Source organism: Lipotes vexillifer, unplaced genomic scaffold, assembly GCF_000442215.2.
Source record: "Lipotes vexillifer unplaced genomic scaffold, Lipotes_vexillifer_v1.1 scaffold1018, whole genome shotgun sequence".
Classification (NCBI taxonomy): domain Eukaryota; kingdom Metazoa; phylum Chordata; class Mammalia; order Artiodactyla; family Lipotidae; genus Lipotes; species Lipotes vexillifer.
In genome coordinates this window covers 2,923,202-2,936,951 of record NW_006782724.1, presented here as the reverse complement: position 1 = coordinate 2,936,951, position 13,750 = coordinate 2,923,202, and the positions used below count along the sequence as shown (strand labels likewise).

At 41.7% G+C, this 13,750-nt stretch overlaps 1 protein-coding gene across 1 annotated transcript in view; it reads right to left on the bottom strand.

The window, feature by feature from the left end:
• Positions 1-13,750, bottom strand: part of CHST9 (carbohydrate sulfotransferase 9) — a 201,167-nt gene that overhangs the window by 80,253 nt on the left and 107,164 nt on the right. Inside the window, exon 4 of the mRNA XM_007455366.1 lies at positions 10,420-10,422. Coding sequence (XP_007455428.1) covers positions 10,420-10,422 — 3 coding nt within the window. The remainder of the gene's footprint in view (positions 1-10,419; positions 10,423-13,750) is intronic.

Below are 13,750 nucleotides of genomic sequence, written 5' to 3'. Positions count from 1 at the left end.
GAAAAAAAAAAAAAAAGAGTGGATATATGTATATGTATAACTGATTCACTTTGCTGTACAGCAGAAACTAACACAACATTGTAAATCAACTATACTCCAATAAAAATTTAAAAAAATTCATCATGGACTACAATAAAAATAATGTAAAAGAAAAAAGGAAAAAAGCAGAGAGCATACAGCCTCAAAGAGGATGGGTTAAGACTAGAAGCAAAATAGAATCAAAAGTTTTTCTACATTTTATTCAGATTTTTCCTAACAAGACGGGAAACCTACCTAAGGTAAACTTTGAGCGGCTGGGAAGTAGATTTTAGAAGAGAGCAAGAAAAAGAGAAGGTACCTCATTCATTCATTCAACAAACATTTTTGAGACCTTCTATGTATTAGAATATATGCTAGCTGATGGAGGTTCAGGGATGAATGCAGTCTGATGGGGAAGATACGTCACAAAATTATCCAGATAATTACATAATTACAATTGTGGTAGCTGACATAATGGCGTAGAGGAAATAGGAAAGAGCAGGGAGAGCAAATCTAGGCAAGAGGACTTGGGGAGATGAGAGAACATCCTGGAGGAAGTGGGATTTCATCTGAAGCCCAAGGCAAAGCGTGGAGGTGGGGAGGGATGGTTGGCTGGAGGTGGGGAGAGAATTTCAGGGATTAAGAACAGCACATGGCCAGGAAGGAGCTTTTGTGATGAAGCTGCTGAGAGAAGCTCAGTACAACAGAGGGATGGGTCAGAGGAGGGTAACAGGAAGTAGGGAGAAAGAGGTCGGAAGGGAAAGGGAGGATTGCATAAGATCACGTAAAGGACTTTGCCTTTTCTTCTAAGGACGGTGGGAAGCCTCTGAAGCATTTAACGCTATGGAGCAACACACTCAGATCTGCATTTGGTAAAATTCATTCTGGCTGTGATATGGACAATGGGATAGAGAGGAGCCCGAGTGGACGTTGTGGGGGGGGGGCAGTTAGGGGGCTGTTTCCATAGCCAGTGAGGTGGCCAGTGGAGAAGTGCAGAAAGAGACAGAACAATATATATTCTGGAGGTAAAATTGATACCACATGATAATTGAATATGAGAGCTAAAGAAAAGGCAAAGTGTCAAGTCCCACGTTTCCACCAGGAGCAATTAGGTGACATTTACTGAGACTACTGAGATGGGGGATGCTGGAGGAGGGGCAGGTTTGAGGCGGATGGAACAATGGCACCCTGCTAGGCAGACGAGGGTTAGATGGCTCTGAGATTCTGAAGACAAGTGGAGAAGAGAGCCTGGTTTACAGGAGTGGATGAAATCACGAGGGAAAGACTATAGATTAAAAGGCCAAGTGGACCCAGGGCCAAGCTAAGAAGAGTCTAGTGTGTGAAATTCAGATGGGAGAAAATAGCCTCTCAAAGGGATGGAAGAGGAACAGAGAGGGAGGAGGAAAAGCCATTTTTCAAGGAGAAAGTAATAAGGTGAAGACAGGTCAAGTCTGATGGACCCCAGTGTCCTTTGAATTTCACAACCCGGAGATCGTTAGCCGGAGCAAGCCAGTAGAGTGGCTAGGGCAGAAGCCAGACTGGTGTGGACAGAGGCGTGGGGAAAGATGCAGATCACTGTTTTGAGATGCAGAAAAAGCTGTAGCTGGAAGAGGATACTGGCTTCAGGAAAAACTTTCTTTTATTTTTCTTTTTGAAAGGAGAAACTAGAGCATCGTGAATACTGATACTGAGCAGTCACAGAGAGGAAAAGGCTGAAGATCCAGGAGAAAAAGGGAGTCACCCGTTCAGGGAGGTTTACAGGAGGACAGTATAGAGGGGACCCAGAGTACAGGTGGAACTCACCTTGATGGCAGGTGGGTCCACTTCCTCCACTGTAACAGGAAGAGAAGCAGATGGGAACAAAAGCAAACTGGCTGATGGATCTGGCGTAGGTATTTGAGACAGTTCTCAGCGGGTAGCTTCTGTGAACTTCTCTGAAACATAAAGCCAGGTCCTGCACTGACAAGGAGTGATGTGGAAGATGGGGCTTGGGGGATGAAATTTCAAAGCAGAGGAGGTTATTTCAGAGACTGACCTAACTAGAGAAAGAATTTGGAATGGTCACGCGGTCCTTTTAAGTAGTTGCAACAACAATCAATCAGTCGGAAATTGGAGGATAACAGGGAGAAATTCGAAAAGTATCATTCTCCCCACTTATACTTGTCCCTCTTAAACATGCTATATTAAGACCAATCATTAGTTCTTTGCACTATTTGTGAGTCTCCACGACTTAATAAACACTTCGGCTTTGAAAAGGTATGTTTTGAGCAGAAGTTTCTTTAGATGGAAGACACTGAATTGCAAAAAGTGAAAATTAATTGCAAAAAAAGAATCTGTGAAACAAGCTCCTTGCTTGGCCAGGGGCCACGCCTTCATTCCACTGCCCCACCTTCCCCACCCCACCAGACCTGTTCTCCTATATCTATTTCCTTCCCTCCCTTTCTTCCTTCCTCTCTTACTTCTTTAGCACCCAGCATGGTGCTGAACTTGCAGGAAGGAATCTATAACATCGGTACTTTTAGCCGTATCTCTAGTGCCACCATGAAGAGTCAATCTTCAATGGCTCTTCAATCTTGAGACACAGGGTTATGGCAGGCTCTGGGCTTTTTTGTTTTGTTTTCTTTTTCCCTTTATCAAAAATACTGAAACTCCACATTGGAAACCCAGGGAATCACTTGCAAGCATTCTCTCCCTCTCTTCCTGTGCTCCTCTCTCACACGTAGAGAAACATACTCCTACATTTGAGATAGGTTTTTGCTCTAAACACCAGGAGAAGAAAGAACGCTCTGTTGGGTTCTACTTAACATTCTGCTGCAACTTGTGTGGGTGTGTAACTCTGATCCAGTCATGAAATCTTAAGACTTTAATGCTGAAAAGGATCTTAGAGACCATTTTTTCTACCCGCTGGCCTGGACCGCACTCCATGTTGTGGATGAGAAACTTACAATGGTTTAGCTTGTGGCCCCAGGAGGCCATTCCTTGAATTGATGGCCTCAGTCGTCTGTGAACAGGGTATAGAACTAACTCTTAGGATGTTAGCTCATTTAAACCCTTCTGAGATGAGTTCATCTTTTTCTTTGCCTACAGACTAGCACGGCGCTTCTCATGCATTATTGCTTAATGAACGCTGGGTAATTTGAATTTGTTGTTCAGGATCTTTGAGTAACAAAAGGAGCACAGATCTTTGGATTAATGGAGGTTGCCAAGTCATCATCAGACTAAGATCTAGGTTTTAATGTAATTTCCCTTCCTTCAGTTCAGAATGAAACTATTACAGAAAAATGGGTGAAATAACGCCACTGAGCATGGTAATAAATTTCTGACATGTGGCATGCAATCTGTGAGGGCATTCCTTCACTCGGTCCCGTACTTTGGGGAGTAATGAAGTAGAAAATTAAATTAAATTAACTTTTATTATTCTGTGGCTCTGCTGCAAAGGGTACCATCAAATACTTTTAGAAACATATCTTCCGAAAGCAACTTCTGAGGTTCTTTCACATTACTGAATTGTGAAAAAGTATTTTCTCATCTCTCTTATGTTTTCCTTTTCCTTTCTTTATGCCTTTGGTAGAATCAAATCCATGGTAACTTACTTTGGGTTGCCTCAGAAATACACACTTAGCACCAGAAGGCTTCAAGGTGAAACCTGAAAGCTTAGGCTCTAAATTAAACCAGAAAAAGTAACAAGGTAATACTTTTATTGTTTTCATTTATATCACCCTTTAACCTTAGATTTCTGTGCAGGCTTATATGTCTTAGATGTCGCAGATATTTCTATGGCTGCTAGGTTCTTTACTTACACCTAATTATATCATACTCGGTAATTAATTTCATCTATAACATGTCTGAACATACATTACTTACTTTCTTTTCATATGAAGTAAATTTATCTATGATCACAAAATGATACTTGACAGCTGAAAGCAGGACCTTGTATCCTTGGCTTTTAGCCCAGGGATTTAAGTGATGTCACCCTCTCATGGTCTATAATGTTTTTTCTCATTTCATCTGTCCTCTTTCAGACTACTATTGTTTTAGCGGCATATGGAGAAAGAAGTCCCTCTCTCCTCGTGCAGTTGACTAATGTCAGTTATTGAACATGTATGAATGGGACACGACTTGCAGTAATTGTAAGTGTCATTCAAGACAGACATTCTCTTACGTTGCGCAGGCACAGAGACAGGGCACGTGGAACGGGAGGAGTGTGGGGTTTGGGATCCCACAGCCTAAGGTTTGTACCCCAAACCCACACCACCTATTACCTGAAGACAGGAAATGTAATTCCTCATCTAGAGCACATCATTCACTGAAATAGCACTGTTCTCAATGTGGTGCCCAAGTAACACTCTTAGAAACATGTTTTACGTATATATCTTTAAACACTTCCCTACAAGAATTTAGAATGGTCGAAACGGCCATGAAACAAAACAAAACACTTCCCCCGCTCCAAAATAAACCGCCTACAACTCTTAATACATCATTATTTTATAGAGAAACTGAGGCTTGGAGAGGTGAAACAACCTGCCCAAGGTCCTACAACGGACTGGGGCTTGAGCCCCATTCTATCAGATTCCAGAGTCCAAAGGCTTGTAACACCTGAGGGAGGGAACAGGAACCAGAATCAGTCTCAAAGCCAAAGGAAGAAAGTTGATGGTGGGAAAAATGAAATAGACCTAAACATTGCCCATCTTTCACCTACATGTATTCATCCATGGTCACCGATTAATCCAGAAACAGGTGGTTTTCAGGCATCTGATGTGGGAGGGGCAGGGAACGACACAACAGAAGTTCATGATACATTCTTTTGACTCATCCAGGAAGACAGGAAGCTGAACAATTGTCGGGCAATTAAATTCTAAACCGTACATCGTTTAATAACTAATGTGGCATGAGCATGGATAAATGAGAGGCCAGTGTAAACTGCAGTCATCAGGAAAGCTGCATGGAAACCCACCACCAAAACGGTAGGACTTGTGTCTTATCTCAGAGAACACACAGGGCAGAGAGTGCTTTACTGGTGTAGCACAGACATGCTTAAAAGGTTCAGAGGGTCAAGAATGCGGGGTCATGAGAAGCCTGGTATGAGCAGAAGGGAGAGGATGGAATCCAGGTAGAATTGGAAAGCCAGCACCGGATTGCGAAAACTCTCAGAGCCATTCTCAGGCAGAGAACTAATACGGCAAGGCAGCTCTGTGTGACACTCCATCTAGGAGGGAAGAGCCAGGTGTTACTGGAGGCGGCCAGAATTAGGAAATTCAACCAGAAGATGAGAACAGGCATCCAGGGCAGAAGAGGAGAGACAGCACAGCGGAGGGTGCAAACCAACAAGGGAGAGCCTTTAAGCGGAAAGACAAAGAAGCAAGCTTGGGGTGCATTTGCACTTGAGTGACTGAAATCACTGTCTATTGATTCTATTTCACTTATTTAAATGCTTCCAAACTTTCAGTCTTAGGGAGAAAAACAGACTTGTCCTGTAAGGATCCAGAAGGTCTCTCTGTGTTGCCAGGTGACCAGCCAGACTCAAGATTTCTGCTCCCAACTCCGCCTCATCAGGAGAGGTCCAAATTCCCACAAGGCTGGCAGGTGTTAGCAGCTGGCATTTCCTGACAATTTACTGCACACTGACTTTTAAGTTTAGATTGCTTGCATTCTACTGGCAAGGCCACTCTTGCCTTTGCCATTCCACTGGCAAGGCCACTGGCAAGGCCACTCTTGCCTTTGCCCTTTAGAAAAACAAAATTGTAAAAAGGAGAGGTGTTCCTCTCTCTTGGTGCACAGACCCACGTGTTTCTGGCTGTGCCTCGGCTCATGCCTTTCTACAGGTTCCTAGTGGAAGCAGGCACACCTGCCCAGACTCTGATGCCTCTAGTAGGCACCCAAGCCCTCAAGCCAACAAATATATTTATAAATTCATATTTGTAACTTACATAGTTTTTTACCCTTTGCAGAGCTCTTTGGCATGGAAATGGAAAGAACAAGCAAGCAAACAAAAAACAGAAGCTGGACACTCAGAAGGGTAAAGCAAGTTTCCCCAGATCACACAGACAGGATGTAATAACAGACTTAGAACCCTAGTCCAGGGCATATATTTTCCAAGTTGAGAACCTAAAATAAAACAAAAAGGTGCAATGATATAGGTTAATTTTACCCTCAATAGTTTTGGATATGGGGCTGAAAATTGTAGCTCGTGACTATCTGTCAAAGAACTGCAAATTATGAACTGGATATTAAACTAGATCATGTGCCCATGGAAACTGCAGCGTGCAAGATGTAGGTCACCCTTGTAATATGTAAGATGTTACCCCTGTAATACACCTCTGTCAAGCTAGGACAGTCAAGCTAGGGGAGTCCTGGCTTCTAGATCGAATTCTTTCATTTAGTGTACCAGCTTGGGCACGGCCATTTAATCGCTGTTGTTTGTGAAATACAGCACTGTATGATTCAACTAGTAAGGAATTGTATGACACATGTGAAGTACCTAATAACAACAAGTAAAATGGTGTTCATAATTTCTCATTTCATGAATCTGTGCAGCATATAATACTTGTCAAGTCTGTGCAATAGCTAATTTTCAGAGCATGTTACACATGCTGAATCCACTGTTCGTCTCAAAGCATTTTCACACACAACATTAGTACATTCATAAATTATTAAGTTGTTTACCCTTCTAATATTGAATGAACAGTTGTTGATTTAAATATATTTTTATAATTTGATTTCTTGTTTGGCATGAATAAATTAGCAAAGTATTCAAACAAGAAAACCATAGCTCGAGCTTGAAGCCCTGGATATATGACATGAAATTTGAATGCACTTATAAGTATCTGAGCATATTTTACTCTTCTAACAGCCACTGAAGATTTAACTCAAGTAAGTATTCCTTGGTTTAAAAAAAACTAGCCGAGACCCTTATTCAAGGAACTATGCAATTAACTTCATTATTCAGAATTTCCCTAGTTGTTCCTCTCTTTTGCGTGTATTAGCAGCAAGTGTTGTCTGATATTTAACTTATTATGTACATTTTGTTATGATCACTGAAGACTAAAAATTTCATTTTTTTTTTTTTTTTTTTGCGGTACTCGGGCCTCTCACTGTTGTGGCCTCTCCCATTGCGGAGCACAGGCTCCGGACGCGCAGGCCCAGCAGCCATGGCTCGCGGGCCCAGCCGCTCCACGGCATGTGGGATCTTCCCGGACCGGGGCTCGAACCCATGTCCCCTGCATCGGCAGGCGGACTCCCAACCACTGCGCCACCAGGGAAGCCCATAAAAATTTCATTTTTTTAATTTATTTTATTTTTAATTTATTTTATTAATTTATTTTTTTGGCCACGAGGCATGCAGGATCTTAGTTCCCAACAAGGGATCGAACCCGTGCCCCCTGCAGTAGAAGCGCAGAGTCCTAACCACTGGACCAACGGGGAAGTCCCTCATTTTAAAGTTTCAATTATTAAGGTGACTTGTTTATTCCTTGAAAATTAATCTCTTGGTACAGGGCCTTCAATAACCATGTAGTAAATGTTAGCTAATTTAAATTTAATAAATTGGTTGTCAATTATTAGCACACCCTTGGTAATTAAAAAAAACAAAAGGACGCCCTTGGTAATATGAATCCCTTGGAAAAGTTGATGAAACAAAAATGTTAAGTTCAATTGCGTTCATGAAAGTAAAAAGCTGTGATTGTGGTAAGTAGTATCATAAATAAAATATGTAAGTGCAGCAAATATTAAACACTAGGATTCGAGAACTGTGCTACCATGCCATCATTCACAAGTCTGCAAGAACATGTATTCTTTATTAAAGTCAATGGAGTGTACCCATTCATCTTAGCATTATTCATAATCGAAACATTTCAATTTTAGTTAACACACACACAAAACTAATTTAAAAGTCAAATGAGATTAGTTCTACGCTCCCATGTTCCAATTCCATAGTGATATCAACCAGCCAAATTTAGCCTTAGGAGGTATGAAAAAATATCTAATACAATGAATGGAAAACCTTTTAAAGAATCACAGATCTGTTGAAACTAATGTTTTTGCAACCAACTCAACAAAAATATATTTAGTGTTGTAAAAGAGCCCTCAGACAATTCTATTACAAAATGACTGAGCTTATCTATAGATTTACTTCTAGATTTCAAAAGCAGTGAAACAAGAACTAGAGGATTTATGTAAGAAATACAGTTCATTTCCTAAAAAGAACCCAACAACTAAATTGAACAGTGATTGATTGAAAACTATTTTCTGCATACACATTATAAAGACCAGAGGGGATCTTCTCCTGTTTTAAATCTTTATTTCTGCCATACTCTTATTTGCTTTTCCAGTTATTTTTAATAGTTTTTAAAATATTTATTTATTTAATTTTTTCATTTTTGGCTGCACCGGGTCTTTGTTGCTGCGCACGGGCTTTTTCTAGCTGCGGCAAGCGGGGCTACTCTTCACCGTGGCACATGGACTTCTCATTGCAGTGGCTTCTCTTGTTGCGGAGCACGGGCTCTAGGCGCGCGGGCTCAGTCGTTGTGGCACATGGGCTCAGTAGTTGTGGCTCGCAGGCTCTAGAGCGCAGGCACATGGGCTTAGTTGCTCCGCAGCATGCGGGATCTTCCCGGGCCAGGGCTCGAACCCATGTCCCCTGCATTGGCAGGCAGATTCCCAACCACTGTGCCACCAGGGAAGCCCTGCTTTTCCAGTTGTCATCATTCTTTTGGTGTCTCTCTTTTTTCCATTTTTTGGTTTATTTCTTTATCAATCTCCACTGTGCATGTCACCAAGGACTGTTTCCTTCATCCCTTACTTGTTTATCTCTACATCAAGCCTTTTGTCTCCAATCTATGAAGCTAATTGTTACTGAATATTTATTCCCATCTGAGCTTCTCCCCCAAACCTAGGTTTTATTTATTGTCGTTTTCAGCTATCCAACTTGACCCTCAAGCTCAATAACAACAAAAGAGGTATTAAAATTCCTTACTTTCCTGCTAAAACACTTTTGTAACTGTTACACTCTGGCTCTTTGGCAAGCTCACCATCCTGGTACAGTCATCCCTCAGTACCTGAGGGGGGATTGGTTCCAGGGACACCAAAATCCGAGGATGCTCAAGTCTGTTATATAAAAAGGCATAGTACAGTCGACCTTCCACATCTGTCCCAAGTTTGGTCAGTCTGACACCTTTCTTTCTAAGGGTTCCGGTCTCCTCAGTGTGAGGGAACATTACCTTTTATTTTTCCAAGTTTCAGCAATCACCAGAGAAGGAGTTGTGTGTTTGCCTGTGCAGGCACTGTGCACCCTTGGGAGAGGGTGAGGGGAATGCTTATCTGAGAAGAGGAGAGGGTAACGCTGCCTGACTGGTGTTGGGCACAGAGGCAGGGAGAGGATGCTGGTCTTGACCCTACACCCAGCTCATTCATCTGCCTGCCCAGAGCCGTGCTGGTAGCTTCCAGCCACAGCCCTGCCTCTCTAGAAGACTCTGTGGGGAAGGATACATGTTGGCATATTTTGGCTATACTTCCTAGAGGCTGGAAATAACTTCAAAGCACAGAGAGAGTCCCATAGGGGCTCCGATACCCCATAGCAAACCTGACAATTGATAGAGGCCTCTGCACAAGAATCCTTGGCTTCGTCTTCCTTCCCTTTACCACTCTGAGCAATTTACATGAATTCTTTGAAACTCTTTTTAGTGGAATTTCCTGCTTCCAGTTTCTCTCTGTTCAGTCCACATTTCCTGCTCGAGAATGATCTATAACTGGTGGGTGCACGTGAGATGCGCTGTCCCTCATATGGTCTCATCCTAACTTCTGGACCTTATTTCAAGACTTTGCCTCAACCTAGTACTGGGACGGCTGGCCTTCTCGCCACTTGTTCACTGTGTCTGTGGCCCTGACGTGGGTTCTAAATCCAGACCCCCTAGGTCAGCATGCCCCTCTCTGCTCCACGTGTCCATAGATCTCTTGTCTTGAGAATTCTGGTGTTCAATGAACACCAGCGAGCGACTTGTTCATCCCAGGCCACATGTCATCAGTCACTGCTTATATATATAAGCTACTCTTCAGGGACTCTAAACAAAAGTAGCATTAATTAATATCCCTTGTTCTATCTATGAACACCCCGTGCTCACTTTGTGATGAATGTGGGCTCTGCATATAAGGTAGGACAGTCTTCATCAACTTAACTCCTAATGACGGTCAGTGAGGCCCTTCGATGACCTTGCTGCCACCTTACCCTGTCTCTCTCCTCTGCTCACTGCCCCCTACCCTCACCTGGATCACACGGCTCTTACCTGCCTAAGGCTGTCACCTGTGCTGCTTCTCTTGCAAGACTGCTGTTCCCCCACTTGGCTGGGTCCCCGTCAACCCAAGTCTCTGGTTATTTGTCACCTGCTCAGGCAGGCCTTCCTACATGACGTCCTCCCTGTTACTGTCGTTCTTGATGCCCTGTAATATCCTGCAGGGCATCTAACAGAAACTAAAGAGTACCTTTGTTTACTTGGCTAACTCTCCTCATTTAGATGGGAAGCCCCTAGAGGTGGGAACCTGGTCTGTTTCTTCACCATAGCACATAGTATGGATCAATATATATTAATCACCACCACAGCACATAGTATGGGTCAATATATATTAATCCAAGGAATAAATATTATCAGAGCTTTCCTTAGCTCTAGATAATGTTAGAGCATCACCTTAGTAAAGGTGTTGAGAATAATATATTCATATATTGCACATATATTTAAGATGTTACAAATTTGGTATATTTTAATCAATGCATGCAACAAATGATATTTTTAGGAAAGTCTGATAATTTGCAATCATACTCTTACTGCAGAGATGAGGATAAAGAAGAGAAATAGCCTGGTTGGGCTCCCTAGAGCTGAAGTCATTGCTCAAGGACTGTGAATAATGCTATAAAATCACTTGTACTATAAAGATCATTATCTAAAGTCATTATCATACACAGGACATTCAAACCTCACACTGAGCTTTCTTTCCTCATACTTCAATCCTGACAATTCTCAAAACACCCAGACTTACTATTTCTCAGAGAAAAGGAGGATAAACCAAGGAGACACTTGAAAATTAACAAATAATCACAAATTTATAAAAGTGCAGAGAGAGCCCTGTGTTTCAGTCATTAGAAACACGCCTCCTTATCTGCCTGCAAACTGTCCTTATTATTATTCTCAATTTTAAAAGTTGCTATCACTACTTTTTTGAGTAATAGCAGAATATTTTCACAACCTCAGGGTAAGCAAAGATTTCTTAGGACACTAAAAAGCATTAACCATGAAGGAGAAAAGTAATTTATTGTTCTTTATCAAATTAAAAAATTTCAACTCATCAAAAGGCACTTTAAATAAAGTGAACGGACAAATCTCAAACTGGGAAAATATTTACCATACGTGTATCTGACAAAGGACTTCTCAGAATATAGGAAGAACTCCTACCATCAGCAGTAGACAAGTGATCTGGTCAAACTGAGAAAAAACTTGAATAGACGTCTCACCAAGGAAGATATACAAATGGGCAATAGTGCATAAAAAGATGGTGCAGGGGCTTCCCTGGTGGCGCAGTGGTTGAGAGTCCGCCTGCCGGTGCAGGGGACGTGGGTTCGTGCCCCGGTCCGGGAAGATCCCACATGCCGCGGAGCAACTAAGCCCGTGAGCCATGGCCGCGGAGCCTGTGCTCCGCAACGGGAGAGACCACAACAGTGAGAGGCCCGCGTACCGCAAAAAAACAAAAAGATGGTGCAGATTAATAGCCATCAGAGATCTGCAAATGCAAGCCATGAGAGATACCATCTCCTACCCACTGTTGGTGAGGGTAAGGAGCAGCTGGAACTTTGAACATTGCTGGTGAAGTGTGGGGCAGTTTCTTACAAAGCTAAACATTTACCTTATGATCTAGCAATCCCATTTCTTGGTCTGTATCCAATGGGAATGAAACAAGTTATTCACAGACTTGTACAGGAATTTTCAGAGCAGTCTTTTTCACAAGAGTCCCAAACTAGAAACAACTCAAATGTCAAAAATAGGATAAATAACTTGTAGTTTAGTCATACAATGGAATATTACTCAACAATAAAAAAAGGAATGAACTACGGATACATGCAACAATCTCAAAAATACCAAGGTAAGTGAATGGAGCATTTACAATGTTTATGCTGTGTAATTCCATTCATTTGAAGACCAAGAATAGACTGAACTAACCTATGGTGATAGAAATAAGAAAGTTGTTGCTTGGGCAGTAGAGAGGAGGTGAGGGGGTAGGAGGGAAATGGTGGGCTCTTGAACTGGAATTGACTGGAAAGGGCCATGAGAGAAATATTTAGGGTATGAGATTCAGTGTCGTATTTTGCGTGGCCATTATACAGGGCATATACAATTGTCAAAACTCATTGGATCAAACAATGTTTGGATTGAGTCAAAACTCATTGGATCAAACAAACAAATATCTGTGCGTTTTATTGCATATAAATTGCACATTAATTAAAAAATTAAAACATTCTATTATTTAAAAAAACCTTAACACTAAAAATCATTCGGAATATTTCTCTACTTTCTAGGGAAGCATTTTTAAAAATTCTTGTACTGAATTCTACATGCCTCGTTTGCAATATATGATGAGTACAGTAATTTATCCAGTTTCACTAGATTAAGCCTCAATTTACTGTGAAGTTCAACACCGTAAAGATAAAGAAGTACCAAAAAAGGAAAAAAAAAACAAACAAACTCACCCCCCAAAACAAACAAAAAAACCCCTGCTCTGAATCAGGATTAAGTTTTCAAAGATGAATGTCATTGCTGCAGTATACCAGCAAGGGGAGCACTTACACTTTGAGAAGAATTTCATCCTCATCACGACTGAATTATTCTATAGGCACTTTAACGAGACCAAAAATTGACTTTTGGGTGTAGCCACGATGGAAATGACAGATCATTTTAATGCAAGAGAAAAAGATTGGAAACCTTGACCCTCTAGATTATTTTGCACCTCAGTGAGAAGGGAAAAAACAGATCAGCTTATTAAAAGAATATGTTCACGTAATTCAGATACCTGGAAAACAAAAGAACAGCTAAATTAACTGTGGGATGCCACTTTTGCTTGGTTAATTATTCCCATATGAGAATAATAATGTACATACATCCCCTTCTCCCACAAAAAGAAGACCTCAACAACTCCACTATTTTGATGGATGCAGGAATAACAGCATCTGTTTGTACAGAATTTGCAAGCTGTTTGAATACTGGAGTCTGTCTGAGTGTAGGTAAGACTGGCAAATGGTAATTTTTTAAAATCTTGAAGCATAAGGGCTTTTCAGTGGAGATGGTTAGCCTGCGAATCTGAAGGTTTGTGTTGCATTTTTTATATATATCATCAGTTCATCAATTCTTGTAAGATTTGTAAGGCTTAATTCTCACATAAACTCAGGAAGGCTGTAGAAAAATCTCTAACTATCCCTTCCTGCCAGGTTCGGTAATCCTGGATTTACAGAAAAGAATGTTCTGGCTAACAATGGCAAGCATGTCCCCAGGCACATGCAAATGCAGGGCTCCCAGTAGGGACACTTAGAGTATGGGTAACTGCCCCCTTTACACGCTAACCTTGTAATAACCCTGACCTTAATTCTAACACCATAGCACCTTTTCAATTCTCCTCATTCCCCAGAGAAGCAGAGCACAGAGAAACCAGCATTGTGTGCCCTGGAAAATGCCCTGAGCCATGCCCAGCGGGGGGTGGG